The sequence below is a fragment of the Triturus cristatus genome, chromosome 2_2 (genome assembly GCF_964204655.1).
Source record: "Triturus cristatus chromosome 2_2, aTriCri1.1, whole genome shotgun sequence".
NCBI lineage: Eukaryota > Metazoa > Chordata > Amphibia > Caudata > Salamandridae > Triturus > Triturus cristatus.
In genome coordinates, this window is record NC_140582.1 from 329,357,831 (window position 1) to 329,375,931 (window position 18,101).

Here is an 18,101-nt window from a genome sequence, read left to right on the forward strand (position 1 = left end):
AGTGCCTCTCGAGCTGATTTTGCTCACCTAACTTGGACCTGCCTCAACATAAGTCCATATTGGGAGATGGTACACTCTTCCCTGGGTGCCATGCTCAGACTCGTATTGGTTCCTATCCAGAAGGTGGCACTACTAGGCTACACGGTGAACTTCCCTCAACCAGTTCAGAAATTGGCGGCCCTTTGGCCTTCTGCTGGCGAAGCGAGAGATCGCACTACACTGGGGGAGCAGGATATCTCCCACATTATAGGGTTAGCTGAACAGCTTAGCCTACTGCAACACAAACAGTGAGATATACTCAACCACATTACCAAGCACGGCACGCCCTAAAGACATTTGGGGCCCCTACAAGATATACATCTCCTCCCTTCAAGATACTGCCACATCTCAGACAAACACAGGCATCGTACCCACCGGTGTGGGATGAGAATAGAGATGCAATACCAAGCATACATTTTTCAGGTGCTCCATCACAACTCAGAACACTACTCCCTCACCCTCAGGCCACTAGTTTACACCACACATGCTGGACGGTGATGCCGGCGCCTCAACAACCCTGGTTGGAGTGGACGCCACATCTGAAGACATTAGTTAGAAACACAGTAAGAGTGACATTTATTGTAAAATAGACATGTTATTAATTGAGGACTGAGATTAGACAACGCTATGATTATGCTAAATATGCCAATGTAACCATTATCTAACTTTTATGAGTATTGTATATAAGTAAGGAATGACAAACAAAATATATGCTGTAAATTTGTTTATTATTGTCAATAAAAGTTACAAAAAAAAAGTATGCACAGCATGTGTATGTACTGCTACACATGCTATAAATATACAACTGTTGGACAAAACCCAATTAACCAGAGAGACTTCACACAACCGGGGAACTGTTCATCCCAGAATAATGTCTTTACCAAGCATGGAAGTAATTCAAGATGAGGTGCATTTGATGCGTATAAAAAGATCTATTCAGAAACATTCTACACCATTCATTTAATAAGGGTCCAGCTATATAAATCTCAAAAGTTAAAAAAAAAAAAAAAATACACAATATTACACAAAAACCTTAAAAACATTTAAGGTTTTTGTGTAACAAGAGGTTGTACTAAGCCTTTTGACCACAATGCTTCCCTAGTCTTTCAGGGGGGCTGAAAGGAGGTCAGTACAACTTTTTAAAGTTTAATTTCTTTAAACAAGCTGCACTTTCGAATACAAATAACACATGACAAAACAAACTACCTTTTTTCGAGAAATCGAGGCTGTAAAAAGTTATCTTTGGTAAAAGGGGCATAAATTGTGCAAAATATTCAAGTGCTAATTAGCACTAGCAAGTTTTGCACAACTCGTAATAGGAACCTTTTTGCGCAGATATGAACATTAGGTTCACCCAGTTTGTCTTGTAATCGGGTCCAAGATGCAATCAAGTTGATAACATAGTCGATACTGGATCTAAGAGCCCAACTAGCTTTTCAGGACTTAAATAATGTAGGTTTCAAAATGGGCTGCCATTCATATATTCTGCTGGGCTTAATGACAGCTGTTCTCCTGAGCACCTTCTTAAACTATACAACTAAACCAGCTATTCTGGGACTCCACTGATTGTCCGTCCACCTCACATTTTAGGGCCCTGGTTAGACACTCTAGGACAGTTCCACAAAAACATTACTCTACAGTAATAGAAGGCATTGAGGTAGTCAACGCCCTCTGTTGGGTGTCAACCACGTACATTTCCAATAGTTGCTCTTACTGCTACTCTGGGGCATAGTCCTGCTCCAGAGTATCTTCCATTTCTTCATGCAATGGTGTTTGAGGTGGATTGGAAACTGGCCAACTCAAGGTCTTCTTCCACATGCATAACCTGTTGCTATGGTGCTGCAGGCTGGCCCTTAGTGAAGCTCGACTCTTTCTTAGGTCTCTTCAAGGTATGTTTCTTAGGGTTTTATTTACACAAACCCAATGCAACCTCAAAATACAACTCCTATCTTTTTTTTGATCAAACATTTTTCAGCATCAAGACACTTGCTGATGTTTGACATCTTCACCTACAGGACACCAAGATATATTTGGCATTGAAGTCCTATCAATTCAGGAAGCAAGTTTTTATTCCATGTAAGGCCCGTAGGTACAGTCACAACAGTCACAGCAGGCAGGCCCTGTTAGGACTCCATTCTACCGCCATCTGTACTCAACTCCCACGTTTTACTCAGCATACAGACACCAACACTCCAGGTATCACCACATTCTCAAAGCATCCACGCTCAACATTCCACAGCATACCTACTTAGCCCATGCACACACAGACATCACCCCCTTTCCTGGCACACGACAAAGTGCATATGCCATGTCACTACACTGTTATTTTCAGAACGATATCCAAAGCTCCTGACTCAAAGATATCTTTTGCAGCATACCATCTGAAACTGCTTAAGCTCAGGAAACGGATTCTTCTATCCTGAAGGTACCAAATGTAGGCTGATTCTACGGAAAAGGCATGAGGTCGCTTTTTTACCTCCCTTGCATTCTTGGTCGTGTTTGAACTTCTCAAAATAGGGTATGGGCTTCATGGTTTTGAGTAGGGTCAAAAGGACCCACAATACTCTTTGTGCAAATCCGGACTAAGATCCTGGACACCATTCACAGTTTTTTTTACACAACTGTCCTGCTTCAGAGTTAGTGGGCAGATCACGGAGTGGTGTTTCCAAGGAGGCTGTAGCACCGTAAAATACTGTATATGTTAGCGCATAGAATGCCAAGAAATTCTCTCTCCATTTTCAATGTCTTTTGCATAAAATGCAGGGAAGTTTGCCAGAGTAGCAATGACCCTGCACAACACACAAATTATACACTGCATGCATATATATACACATGAGAAGGTATGGCAACACGTGGCAAAAATTAAAAGGCGATTTGTCCATACCAGACCGCAAAAAGGAACAACCTGAAATAATTTTGGAATCGCTCACATGAATCCGAATGTCCAAATGATCTTGAAAGCTACCAGTAAATTATACAAGTTTTCTTTTTCTTAGGGTAGTTAAGGTAAAAGCACATGTGGAGTAAAGGCTGAGGAGTTGGGCTATGTGGACCAAAACTGCAGAGTAAAAGTTACATACTGACAGCGGTGTTTACATCGCCTCCTTTCTTTGGATCTCTCCTGCCGTGGCTTCCTCCTTGGATAATTCAAAGGTTCAGTAGATGATTTACCTTCTGTGACCTGCGTGTTGTATCTTGTTCTCTCTTGCTCAGCCTTCAGGTCCTATAATTGTCATTAGAGGCATATTCCTTCCCTGTCTTTAACGGTTATTTTTGTCATGTTTGGACACAACCCACAAGATCTGACAGAATATGTAGGTGAGATATATACTACAGAGTAATGATTTGAGGCAGCCTTCTTCCTCCCACAGAAAGGGTACTCCACAAAAAGTTAAGACATTTGTAAGAGAAATCCTCTCGCAACCATGGGAAGCAGTTGGATTTGATGAAGGGACTTCAAAGACGGAGAAAATGGGCAGTTTTGAGGGAAAAAGCCTAAATAAACAGTGAGAAAATCTCCCAAAGTGTTCTAGGATACAGTCACCATGAGCCACAAAAAACAGAACTGAGGCTGTGATGCAAACAGACTTACTGTTCATGCTGAGAGATGGAAGCTGCTGAGCGCCTAAAAAGTACAATTCCGCTTTTCAAGCATTTTTTTTTCTTGTTTTCTGCTGAAATGCAGGGCTTGATAGGTTTCTAACCTGGGAAGCTAACATGCATCAGCTTCGTACTGCAATATAACCTTTTTATTGTTACTTAGATTTGCTATTCTCGTGAGAAAAACCTTAAAAAAATATTTCATGCTTAACTTTATTGAAGTAACATAAATTGCTTACTTTGAAATGTCTACCTCCAGTGAAGATTTTTCTACTATAGAAAGGAAATGTTCCGGGTTCCCCACACATTGGCGGGAATATTCTACATTTATGATTACCAGCGACGATCCTATGACGCACTTTCTTCAGGAAGGCAAGTTTGGACCATGCTGTCCTGGTATTCTCGATGAGGCGTTCTTTGAAGGAGTGAATGGCATAGAAGACTGTTAAACCAGGTTTAACAGTCTTCTATACCATTGGCGTGGGTCTCCCTTCCATTTTTGCTGTTGCCTCGTGTTTTTGCTGGTGTTAGATGCTTTGGGCACTGTGCCACTGCTGTCCAGTGCCACAGTGCAAGTGCTCCCTACTGTAAATGAATGTATTGATTAGTGATTCCATGATTGACTGATTTGGTTTACTTGTCAGGCCCTAGTATAGTGCACTGAGTGTGCCCAGGGCTTGTAAATCCAAATGCTGCTGGTGGGCTTGCAGCACTGGTTGTGCCACCCACAGAAGCAGCCTTGTAATATGTGTCTAAGATCTGCCATTGCAGAGCCTGTGTGCAGTCTGGCACTGTCATGCTGACTGGGCAAGTGCACCCACTTGCCAGTCCCTAAACCTTCCCTTTTCTTCATATCAGACACCCCTATGGTAGGCCCAAGGGCAGTGTGCATTGTAAGTATAAGGTAGGACATGCCCTGATGTGTGTGGCATGTCCTAATAGTGAATTACAGCCATTTTCGTTTTTCACTATTGCAAGGCTACCTGTTCTCCATAGGCCAGAATAAGCTGTTAGAATATTGCAAAAATTAATTTAATTAGATCAATATTAAAGGAAGTACAAGCCGACCTGGTTCCATTAAGCGACCTTGTGTCAAACCTAGATAAAGCCCCCTTGATTTTCCAAGATACTATAAGCAAGCTGGGCAATCTATTTCGTATAGAGGGCAAGGGCGGCCCACCCCGTGGTAGGTCCAAACGTATTCCTCCCGATGGGTGGTACTCATCAACGTGTAGGAAGAAAAAATCTGCTCTAGTTGCAGCCATAAAAATGAGGGCTATACCCGAGATTCAGCTGGCCAGGAAGGTCTATAAGGCTACCATCTTAAATGCCAAAAAACTCTGGGAAGAGCAGTATTGGCAGGCACTTAGAGAGGCTTCTTACAAGCGGGATTCTGGTTCCTTTTGGGAAATAATCAGAAATAAAACCAGGCCAACCCACATACTTCTAACATGTAACATCACCGCCACGGCATGGTCCGAACACTTTTCCAAACTTTACTCCTTCCAACCGGAAGAGTTGGGGATATCCTCTATTGACAATGCCCCCCTTCTTGCAATAGTTCCAAATCACACACCATTTACCGAAAGGGAAGTAGTCCTCGCTATCAAGTCTATTGTCCCCTCGAAAGCTGCTGGCCCAGACGGCATTCCTGGAGATGTATTAAAACTTGAACCATCCGGGTGGGGGAGGCTTCTCTCTATCTTAATCAATGCCATCGATAATGGTGCCTCGGTTCCCGAGTCTTGGAAGGGGGCGGAGGTTGTTCCCATATTTAAAAAGGGAGCTAGGGACGATCCGGCGAATTATCGCCCGATCAGTCTTATTGATTCATCCCAGGTGATCGGAAAAGTGATCCTGGAGAGGATTCTATCCTGGGCCAATGAGAACAATATTATTTCTGACTACCAAGCAGGCTTCAGGGTCGGAAGAGGCACTATAGAGCAGGCTTTTAGGCTGTTTCTTCTCTATTGGAAGGTCGTACTCCTTGGAAAGGGCAGTCTCTATCTTGCCTTCATCGACCTGAAAACAGCTTTTGACCTTGTCCCCCGCAACACCTTGTGGCGAGTGTTGGCCAACATGAATATTCCTTTCTATCTGTTGGCCTTACTTAAGAAATTACATGAGGGAAACTATGCCCAAGTGCGCTGGGGGCCCCAGGGCCAGAAAACGGAGAGAATCCCAGTGAACAGGGGCGTCCGCCAGGGATGCGTCCTTGCCCCTACACTATTCTCATTATATGTGAATGGTGTGGTGGAGCATCTGAAAAAAGTTCCAGCTGACGCCCCATCCCTGGCGGGCGATCGTATTCCAACTCTCCTGTTCGCGGACGATACTCTCCTGATATCTAAATCGCCAAAGGGTTTACAAATCCTGCTTGACAGCTTTCAGGCTTTCTGCAGTGCTAGAGGCCTCATTATAAATACCTCTAAAACCAAGTACTTGATTCTTAACCCACCGAGGAAGTTAGGGCGGCCACCAGTCCTGAACTCTGTCCCCCTTGAGCGGGTGAAAGAATTTGACTACTTGGGTATACGTATTTCGGATACGATGTCCTGGTCATCCCATCTTCAAAAAATGCTAATATCCCACAAGAGGGTCACCGGTGCCCTCCTCAGGGAGCACCGATCTTCCACATCCCGGCCTATAGTTCCTGCTTTGGATATATATAAAGCAAAAGCTGTGAGTTCGGCACTTTACGGTGCTGAACTATGGGGCGTAACTAATATAGACGAGCTTGGCAAGTCCGAATCCAGCTTCTTTAAAGAATTACTGGCACTCCCACAGAGCACACCCTTGGTTCCGTTATTAATGGACTTAGGGTGCCACTCAATCAAAGACTTGGCTAAATTACGCCCCTTACTCCTATGGGCCCGGATTTGGCGGACCCCTGAGTTAGCCAAATACGCAGAGGGTCTATCTGATATTTTATCTATCCCTTCTTGGCATAAAATTAAATGGTTGAAAGAAGTCAAGACTTTACTTATAGATCTTGGCCTTAAAGAAGCATGGGACAAGAAAATTTCCCCCCCAAAAGCCGAACTCAAGAAGCTTTATTGGAGATGGGTGTTTGCAAAAAGAGACTCTAATCCTTCTGGTGGCAGTAGAATTACTGAATTCCTCACGTTCAAAGATGTAGTGTGTTATGAACCCTACTTTGATGTAATACAAAAGCCGTATGACCGATCCCTCTATATTAAGTTTAGGATTGGTACTCTTCCGGTCCGTGAGTTGACTGCGCGATGGAAACCCCCTTCTCAGACATCTCCATACTGCCCTTTCTGTGAGTCCTTGATTGAATCGATCGCGCATGCTTTATTTGCATGCCCGAAATACAGAAACCCAAGATCCTATTGGCTCACTCCGTTATGTAAAACTTTGGGAACACGTGACCACCGCACAGCTTTGCGTATTCTTAAATCAGATGCTCGACCCTTATATGCCTGTGTTCTGGCAAAATTCTTGAGGTGGTCCTGGCTGTTGAGAACTAAAGCCCTCACAGACTCTAGCTAAGCTGGACGACTGATCCCTTTATGTATATACTCCATCATTTTTCAAATTTTTAAATTGTCTTATTTATTGTGTTTATATGGATTTTTAAAATTTTTTAAACTTCTGCTGTATAACTTGGGATCTATGGATGCTACTGTACTTTCCTGGTTTGTGCTTATTTTGTATGTTATATTTGTATGTGCTTTTTAAGATATCTTTTTATCGAAATAAAGCTTATTTCAATTCATATTACATGTTTATAATCTTAACTGACTCAGAGAACATGGTAGAAATTCGAGTTTAGTATGCCTGAACTCAGAATGATAAAATACATCTTTTAGTGAAGGTGGTTTTAACATTCTGTGTTTGAAAATACCACTTTTAGAAAGTAGGTATTTTCTTGCCTAACCTTTCAAGCCTGCCTCTGCTAGGTTGTGCATTTCTTTGTCTGGTTTCTGTGAATGTCTTAGGGCTGGGGGATTCCAAGAGACAGGATGAGTCAGCCCAGTGGTGAATAGAGAGATCTGCATCTAGATGGGAGTGAGGGGTTACACCTGAACCTTGAATAGGGCTGTGCCTGCCTTCCACAATGCTGGCTCCACCTCCTGGGGAGCGGCTGATGTCTCTGCCCTGCACAGTGAATGAAGAGAAGGAATCCTGTCAACAAAGTGCCCCAGGGCTGTACTTGCCTTCCACAATGCTGGCTCCACCTCCTATGGGGCGTCTGATGTTTCTGCCCTACACTGTGAAAGGAAAGGAGAAGTCTGGTAAACAGAGTGCTCAGGAACTGGTTTGGACCAGGCAAAGGCCCCTCTCCCCTCAGAGAACAAAGGATTTGGGGGTATAAGTAGTAGGCCTTGATAACAAGAATTTAGATCACTTTTGGAACAAGAAGAAACCTTTACTGAGGAGCGGAACCTGAAGAAACGAAGGAGAGACGATCACTAAGCGGAAGTGCTGCTAGGGTGATTGGCCTGCAGTGGTTTGCCTAACTGCCAAAGGAAGGAGGAGACACTTTGTGTGCTTATTTCAACTTGTAAGGTTCTCCAAGGGCTTGGAACAGAGCTTGCCTCCTGCTGAAGTCTCAGGGACAACAGACTTCAACCCTCAGCTCCCCAGAGTTCTTTGGAAGTGCCTGCTGCTGTTTTGGGCCTTCTGAGGGACTGAGTGTCACAAGGAGCTGGAAGCGCGACTCAACGAAGCCGAAGCATGTCGCCGTCGCTGCTGCTGCCGTCGCACTTCTGAACAAGGGTGTCGCCGCTGGAGTTGTCGCACTGCACTGCATCGAGAGAAGCGTCTTGCAATGAAGAGGAAGCGTGTCGCCGTCGCTGATGCCTGCTGTCGCACTTCTGAACAAGGGTGTCGCCGCTGGAGTTATCGCACTGCACCGCATCGAGAGAAGCGTCTCGCAACGAAGAGGAAGCATGTCGCCGTCGCTGCTGCCTGCTGTCGCACTTCTGAACAAGGGTGTCGCCACTGGAGTTGTCGCACTGCACCGCATCGAGAGAAGGATCTCGCAACAAGGAAGAAGCGTGTCACTGTTACTGCGGTCGCACTTCTGAACAAGGGCGTCGCCGCTGGAACTGTCGCATTGCACTGCATCGAGGAAAGCGCCTTGCATCCCAAGAGAAGCGCGCTGCCGTCGGAGCTGTAGCCGTCGCATTTCTGAACAAGGATGTCGCCGCTGTAGTTGTTGCATTGTGCGGAAGCTTCAAGCAAACTGGGAGAAGAGTGTCGCAGCTGAAGCTGTTGCCGTCGCACTTCTGAACAAGGGTGTCGCCGCTGCAGTCCACGCATCGAACCGAGAGCTTCTCGCATCCCCGGAGAAGCGTGCCGCATCTGGAAGATCTTCACGTCTTTATTTCTTTGCACCAGAACTTTGCCGCATTTCCATCGCTGCGACATTGCTTGTCGTGGAAGCGCAACGCATCGTAAGGTACATTGACACAAAGTGTTGCATCTTAAGAACTGAACTAAGCTAAGCTAAAAACTACCATCTTAAAGTAATATTTTAATAATAAATGAGCTTTATTCGGTGAGTTGGTTTCAAACCATAAAAGCAAGTACAATATTACATTTCATCAATTATACAATAAAAGTCATATAAATTTAAAAAAACGAGATTTAAAATGCTCTCATAAAGGCAAAACGTTTAGAATGTATGCAAAATAACGATCTTTTGGGAAGGGGAGAATCAAAAAGTCATTTGTGTTTGCATATTGTAATATAATAGGATGTACATGCATAGCCTCAAGCGCACAAAAATGATCAGATAGTGTCGCTATGCAGAAAAAAGCGGAAGAAAAAGATAACCCCCAACTGCATTATTAGGATGCTTTGGGGGATATGCCCAAAACAACGTTTGGTATCTTATAATTACAATACTCCGTCTAATAAGTAATCCATAAAATGGATTTGGTTAAAAATTTTCAAAAAAATAAAATTAAAAAAAAATTACAAAAAAAAAAAAGGATTGTTATTAATACAATTTGGAAATATGTTCTACCATTTGACCTCACATAACCGACTATACGTCCTCAAGATTTTTCCTGTGATAAAAAATACATTTGAGAAAAGTACCAACACATTTGCAAACAAATTCAGAGTCCAGGACCGTAACATGGCTGGCCGACACCTTCTGAAACCTAACTGTCTCAACACAGGAACTAACCAAAGTTTGCGGTGTGAAATATAGTATTTGCAGAACAAAATAGTATGCATTGTAGATTGCTCTGCTATTTCATCGCATGGGCACACCGGCAAATGTTTCTCCCAAGTGTTTTTAGAAGGGAAGGATACTATCCTATGGAAGATGTTTAGCCTGAATCTGGTCAGTAAGAACCGCTCAAACTGCGACTGGACATACGTTAAGTATGGTTCGATATCCAGAGTTGTCATCACTAGCATAGAGTGGCGAACCGATGGTTTCCAGACCTCTGCGCACATAAGTAATTCTTCGACGTGGGACAGTGCCCTTATTTTTAGTTCTTTCTTGGGTATTTCAGAAATAAGTTCTGGTGTCAGGTAATATTTACCCAATCCTAGGTCAAATAAAAAATGTTTTATATACATCAGCCACTCGATCTTCCCCACGTGGTCCAATGACATACAATCTGACAGTAACTTCTTTGTGAGGGTATTTTTAGTCGAAGTCCAAACGCGGTACCACAGTAAAAGTGGTTCAATTTTTGCAAGGTCCTCAATATGGGGAGTCCCCAATTCAGTATGGGATGAGACGGTGGAGACTCGTTTTGGAACCGCCAAGAGGAATCTCAGGAAGTTGTTTTCTGCCACCTGGAGGGAATTAGTATTTTTATGTCCCCAGAGGCCTGCTCCGTAGAGTGCTGTCGAGAGACACTTCGCTTTGTAAATACGGAGAAGCTCTACAGGTGGTCTCTTACCCAATTCTTGTGAAAATGTTATTAGGGCAGCATTTGCCCTCAGAAGGTGGTGTTTACGAGCCTCAATGGCTGGTTTCCAATTTAGCTTCCCATCCATCATTACGCCAAGATATGGGTATTGATCCGTTGGTTCTAGCCTTTCCTTATCTAGATAGATATTCTTCCCCCTTTTTTCTACCCTGCCCTGCCACCATAACAAACGATTTTTTATGTTTATTCGAAGGTCTAATTTGCCCATGAAACTTGCGTACCGTTCAGTTGCTTTTTGTAATTCTCGTGGTGTACGTGCAAGTATCACGGCATCGTCCGCGTATAAGAGCGCTGGTATCAAGCGTTCTCCAACTCGAGGGAGGTCCTGGGCCCCCTGTAGCATCTCCGTCTCCAGACCATTTGTATATAACGAAAAGAGAAAGGGGGCCAGGACACAACCCTGCCTGACACCACGCTCTACTGCAAATGAATTCGAGAGTTCTCCCCGGACTCCAAAACGTACCCTGGCAGAGGCATTCATATATAATTCACGAAGGAAAGTTACTAGGACCGGGTCTACACCCATTTTGCTAAGAATTGTCCATAATTTTGAGTGAGAGACGCAGTCAAAAGCCGCGGACAGATCAACATAAACCATGTATAATCTGCCCTGCTTTGCAGAAACATATTTCCCCATAATTAGGGACAAATTTAGGGCCTGCTCAATTGTCCCAAAGCCCTCCCTGAAGCCAAACTGGATATCAGAGAGGACCTTGTCATCGCACACCCACTCCTGGAGTCGCTGGAGAACCACTCTGCCCAGTACCTTCCCCAGAGAGTCCAGGAGCGAGATTGGACGATAGCAAGAAGCATCCTCCCTATCTCCCTTCTTGAAAATAGGGACCATGGTTGATTGTATCTAGGATTTAATTAGGCCGCACTTCATTACTGCGTCGAATACCCTTTTTAGAATGGGAGCCCACAATTCTAGATTAGATTTGAAAAAGTCCACTGGCACACCATCCGGGCCAGGGGCTTTCCCACTTTTACTTGATTTGACTGCGTTGATGATTTCAATTAGTGTGAGATCTATTGAGATTGGGAAAGATTTGGGCTGGGTGCTCCTAACATTACTTTCTATAGGTTCGATTTCTGGAAGTTTGGCAAAGATTTTTGAGAAGTGGTTTACCCACGCCGGGCCATCAATTGCCACATCAACCGATGGGTGATTACTATTATCTTGCAGGAATGGAGCCTTAACCAGTTTCCAAAAGGCGTCGCTATTTCTGGTCAGGGAACTCTCATGGAGTTGATCCCATAATGCCTGTTTCAGTTCTTGTTTCCTGCCCTTACATACTGAAGTGTAAGTTCTTCTTAGCCTCCTAATCTCGTCCTGATCTCTAGGAACTTTTGACAGGGCTTGCTTTAATTTTTTATGTGCCATAGAGCAATTGTGGTCAAACCACCCTCTTTTACCCCCCCCCATTCCCTTTACATTTTTTGGTTAGCAACTCCTTTACCTTGTCTAAAATTTCCCCGAAATTATCCAAAACCTCCTGCTCCCCCGTGTTGGTATCTAAGCATTTTACTATAGCCTCGTATGTCGCACGGACCACCCTTTTTGTTAGATCTGCGGGGTCTATCTTACCCCACCCTAGGGTATAGCCGTTTATTTTTTTAAGATATATTTCGTGTTGGGCTAGGATGGAATTTATAAGCAAGGGCGGGAGCTGACCTTGATCCAGGAATAAAACTATGGCCAGGGCAGCATGGTCACTTAGGGTATTTATAAGAATACTAAAATTTCCAACCTTATTTCCTAATGTGGCTGTGACCAATATGTAGTCAATTGTCGACTCACAGCCCCTTCCCAGATAGGTTGGTTCCAGCTGGCCATTAGAAGATTTTGGCGTATTTAATATTACGAGGCCTAATTCAGACATGGTTTCATTTAAGAAGTTTCCCACCTTTGAGTGACTGAAATGGGTTATTTGACCATCTGTTTCATCCACCACCCCGCAGAGGTTAGTGTTACTTCTACTACATGGGTGATGGTTGAAATCACCCCCCCATATGATACTTGGGGGGTCCTGAGTTTTTTTCTGTTTAGACCAGGTTACGAGTTTCTTACGGAGAGCCCCTAATATATTTAATCTATCAGTTTCTATCAGATTATCGTATAAATTTACAAGAAAGATCTTTTTTTCCTCAAATGTTAGTTTTAGTACCTGGTAGTTTGGTTCTAGTGCAAGGGGTGTAATCTCTAGGCCCAATAGAGTATTCACTATGTAAGTCACCCACCTTTGGGTCTGCCATGCGAGACGGCTTTTGCTGGAGTAAAAAAGGTTTTATACCCTATTAAATGTAGCTCGGTTGTTGCCCATGTCTCCTGTAAACAAATCACGTGGTGTTCTTGTACATAGTTTAGAATACTCCCATTTGTGATTTTTCTCTTAAGCCCTGCAATGTTCCAGAATAAAAATTGTATTCTTAAACTTTTCTGGGTTACATCAGTTCTTTCAATCGGGTCTACTCCCTCTTGAGAGGTGTTTTTTATGGTCAGTTGGCCTTCCACTCTTGGTAAACTAAATGTACCATTTAGTGTGTTTTCTAACAGGTGGAGTTCGTCTTCAATGGGTAACCTGTGTACTGAGTCGTCTATAAGTTCCTGCAAAAGGGGAGTATCTTCTACGTTTACAGATGGTAGGTCACCCAATACATCTTGCTCTCTGTCTTCTAATGCTTTACCGATGACATCCCCTTCCGCAGTTACAGAGTTCTGCACTATGCAAGGCTCTGAAGGAGACAGCCTTTGCGGGACTCTCCACTGCCGTCTAAGTCAATCAACTTCATCTAGTCCAAAGAGCATTGAATAACGATTATAGGTGGGCACGTTACACCCATAATGTGGGGGAAAGTTATTGTTGTTACTATGGAACTCCCTATATGGCTGAGGATAAGGGCGATAGTTATCCACATTTTGGCGCAGGAATCGGGGACCCACTTCCTTCCAGTCCGAATAAAGGTTTTTTACTGGGATAGATTTTGAATATGAGGTTGGGTCTCTTGGATAAAAATAACTAACGTAATGGGTGGAGATAGTGTCCCCTCCTCTTGTTTCGTACCAGTCTCCGATACACCTTACTGCTCTGTGATCTTTAAAGTTTATAATTATCACATCCCCAGTTCTATCTTTGGGTCTTGAACCCACCCAAATTGCTCGTCTCACGGACAAAATTTCTCCACTGACATGGGCAGGTAATGGTCTATTCAGTTCGAGCCAATGGATGGTTTTATTTTTTAAGGAATGATAATCCTCTCTGACCCCCTTTACAAGCTCTGGTACCCCAGCCATAATAATCGTATAAGGGGCCGATTGTGGTGGTAAATCTACTATTCTTTTTATTTCTCTAGGTAACTGTGTGGATGGTAACTTCCCCTTTTTGTTCCCAACTACTTCATTTACTGGTTGAGAGATTTTATCTGCTGGAAGGTTTTTAGTGGGTCCATTCTTATCCCGTTCCCTTTTATTGCTGGGCTGGACGGTCTCCCTGTTTCCCTGACTATTATCTAGTGAAGAAAATGTCTCCTTACTAGTTGTCGGTTTATTTGTTTTGAACAGAGCTTTTTTCCCCTGTGTGCTAACTGCTGTTACAGACGCGGCGCCTGTCGAGGGTTGTGATATTGACAGAATAGGAGGTATTATGTGGTTACTACCAATGTTTTTGGCATAAGCACTTTGCAGTTCTATCATGGCGGCAGTATTCCCTTCTATTTGACTGCCCAAGCTATCTAAATGTGCACTTATCATTCGTGTTCTCTCTAACAAGGGGAGTAGGAGGGATTTTATTAACACCTAATCTGTTGATGAAATCTGTTTCTAGATGCAAGGTATTTGAAGATCCTGAGAGATGAGAAATAGTGGGCGAATCGTTTATCTCCGAGGAGAGAGAGGGACCTACCGACTTGGAAGATCTTGTTGTGTGGGGAACAGAGGGGTTAATTTTTTGTATTTTCATTTGGCTTCTCACAGATGGTGATCCCCTTCTTTTCCTTTTTTTTTTCTTTTCGCTATGATGCTGAACTATGGTCAATGGGGAGATTGAGAATAATTTGGGGGAATTTGATAATCCAGATGTATTTGAACAAGGTGAGGAGGGATTTGTAATAAGCACAGCGTTTGTGTTAGCGCTGGATGTTATATCATCATCGTCCTCCGCCCTTACCGCTATTAGGGGAGTGGTGCCCTGCACTAAGTCCAAGTGTGTCCTCCCTGGAGAAACAGCTTGGGCTAGTAACCCCAGGGAGGAGCGTTTCCCAGTTAATAAATCTAGTGAAAGACGCTTCTCTGTGTCAGCTATTTCTTTTTCAAGTACATTTGTTACCCTCTTAAAAAATTGGTCAATTGTCCCAGTAGCAGTTCCATGTGATGTATTGACAGTTATAGTGCGGGATTTTCCCATTTGTGTAGACATGGTGGAGTACTAGTCAGCAGGGATTGTAGTGCGGATATCCAGATATAAAGACGTATAGAGGTAGGTATTTCCTATAAAGTCTTTGACAAGTCCAAAGAATGGTCACACCAAATCCGGTGGACAGTCTTACCGGATAGTAATGTCAGGGGGGTGGCCCGTCCCGTCCCGTCCCTCGTCGTCCTTAGACGGCCCGCCCTTTGCTCGGTCTTAGCCCGGCGCTGCCTGCGCGCGTCCCGCTCCACCGAGGGAGCCGCAGTGTTTTCTGCGCCTCCGGGCGCGATGATGCTCCTCAGGTGTGACAGAAGTCGGAGGGCAGTCTGGGAGCTCTAGTCTCCCCCTACGCTGACCGCGTGATGGAAGGTAGCGGCAGCTAGGGGAGACACACAGCGCACACGAAGCAGCGAAACCGGAGAGACGGGCAAAGTCCACGAGCCCCAGCACAGCACAGGCGAAGTCAGCTAGAGATGTGAGCCCCGCTCCACCGAGGGAGCCTCAGTGTTTTCTGCGCCTCCGGGCGCGATGATGCTCCTCAGGTGTGGCAGAAGTCTGAGGGCAGTCTGGGAGCTGTAGTCTCCCCCTACGCTGACCGCGTGATGGAAGGTAGCGGCAGCTAGGGGAGACACACAGTGCACACGAAGCAGCGAAACCGGAGAGACGGGCAAAGTCAACGAGCCCCAGCACAGCACAGGCGAAGTCAGCTAGAGATGTGAGCCCCCCAGTGCACAATAGGAAACGGAATCTCCAAACGCCATGGAGACACAGCAGATAAGTATGACGTAATTAAGATAACCTCACGTGAGATCAAGTTGGAACTGCTGGTTCTTTAATTGGCATGGTTTTTCTTCTTCTTTTTTGTAGGATTTGATGACCCGAGGGGTAGCGAGGACAGCTGTGTAGTGGAAGTTTTCCCTAGAGTACGGAAACACAACGAGGAGCAGTCCGATGCCAAACGCCAACATCGACCGCCAACGGGACCCAAAAGTGACAGGTGAGTTCAGAGGTCAAGGACTGAAAATAGTATTGTGTATTTTTGTCGTTTATGGTCTTGTGGTAAATCTATATATAGTATACTTATTTTTTATATAAAACCTGTGTGGTGTCCATTTGTAGTGTTGTCACTGGATTACTGTATGTAGTCACAAATACTTTACACACTGATTCTGAGATAAGCAGGTCTGCTCGTGCCAAGCTACGAAGGGGGTGAGCAGGGGTTAATATAGGAGTGTACCCCCCTTACCCTGACTAGAGGCAAGGGTCCCTATTTGTCACAAGTACCTACCTGTGCCAACTAGAGTCCCCCAAATCTAACAAAGACCCATTATTTATGCAAAGAGGATTCCTTTCCAGACAACCAGAAGGATGTGAGCTCATGTACAGCTAATCCAGAACAGTGTCACAAAACAAACCTTCCTCAGAGCATATAACTATCCTGTAAAACAATTAAAAAATTACCTTCAAACTATCCCATTAAAAAAAAATATATATTTTTTTTAAACTTAAAATTGACTTGGACCCTTTTCGAAAAATTAAGAGTAAAAAAGCATATAGTTAAAACATAAGAAAACAATTGTAGGCGTTTGGGCACAGATATGTTATTCCTTTATTGTGTTTGATGTTTCTCAACGTGAAAAACGTTCCGCAATCTGTTCGCTATTCTTCTGCAGAGCACCGACAGTTATTTGATGCCACTTTTGGTCATGGTTTGGGCCTTGCAGACTCCTTTCCCCTGCACCTCGAATGGCACGCCCTTGTATGTGGCCACACAATGCTCGTCAGTGTGCAGGTCAGGCTGGATCTGCTCCCAGATTTTCTTTTTAGGATTCAGCTCCTTGTCGGGCTCTCCTGCAAAACAGTGAATTAAAACATTTATGATGCGTGCAGAAAGAGTCAAACGTTCATAAAACGTAATCAAAGTGTGATAACATTGTTGTCCTATTCAACATTAAACGGAACACAAGGCAATAAACAACATTGCAAACAAGCTGTAGGAAGGAGACATGGTACAGAGGAAGAACGGGGAAAAAGGTTTGAAAATGAAGTGAGCCAAACACGTTAGGAGTGAACGTGCGTTTATAAACAAGTGCTAAAACAGATTAACTCTGCAGGAGAGTGCAGAACAACAGAGAATCATTTGAAGGCTGGTCTTAAAGCAAAAACCACAGTGCGCATCACATTTCAATCTGTAGAGGATTTAGACAACTGAATGGCAAGCAGGATAGTACTTTTTTCTCGAGATGAACTTGCAGTCAGAGAAAGACTGGGCTAAGATTGAACAAAATGAGAACTACCCAGTCAGTGTACCATGCTGCGGTCCTAGGCGGAATTAAAAACAAATTAGGCTAAGTCTCCTTTCATCAAACTGACTTTTTGTAAACGGAAGGCATTACCTGATAACCGTGAAAGTGGGATTTCTCTGGGAGGAACATTTTGGAAGGGACATGGGGATGACTGCTTGTGCATACTAGGAAAAGCAGGGGGCATGGCCAACTGGTTAACATGATGGACGCTTTTTGAGAAGACTCTGCATCAAAGTCCCATAATTCGATGATACTACCTCGCTCAAGCTGCCATCCTGAGCCCTAGCGAAGGTCCCGGATACTGCTGAAGGTACCGTTCGACTGGGGTTGTGAGCATGCTGAGCTGCACCACCAACAGATGAGGGCTGTGGAACAGAGGGTGTCTGTCGGGCTCGGGGGCCGTGTCGGGCCCAGGTCTGCGCTGCCTCAGAGCTCTGCTGAAGCGCACCGCACGCGCCTGACCTACTCCACAGGCGCTGAAAAGCGAGTATGTGCCACACTGGTGGGCGCCTTCATTAGCGATCCCCTTCTCCTCCTGCAATCAAACCACCTGCACCGGCCTCCTCGTCTAAAGGCTCACGCTCAAGACTCGGGAGGGTGGGACATTGCAAGGTCCGGGGGCTGCATCGGGCCCAGACCTGCAACACCCAGGGAGATCGGTTGCTGAAACCAGCACCCATCTGGGCCATACTACATGCGCAGGGGAGCCCACGAAGATACTGGGGGGCACACCTCATGGTGGATACCCTTCCTGGTGCACAGCTGCTGCTGCCCTAGACACCTGCTCCTACCCGGAGAACAGCCAAGCACGGATCCAGGAGGTCTAC

General features: G+C 44.6%; 1 protein-coding gene across 4 annotated transcripts in view; it reads right to left on the reverse strand.

The window, feature by feature from the left end:
* Positions 1 to 16,553: 16,553 nt before the first annotated feature.
* Positions 16,554 to 18,101, reverse strand: part of AIMP1 (aminoacyl tRNA synthetase complex interacting multifunctional protein 1) — a 160,005-nt gene continuing 158,457 nt past the window's right edge. For all 4 annotated transcript variants that reach the window (XM_085641399.1, XM_085641398.1, XM_085641397.1 and 1 more), the window contains exon 7: positions 16,554 to 16,819. In XM_085641399.1, coding sequence (XP_085497525.1) covers positions 16,653 to 16,819 — 167 coding nt within the window. In that variant the 3' untranslated portion in view covers positions 16,554 to 16,652. The remainder of the gene's footprint in view (positions 16,820 to 18,101) is intronic.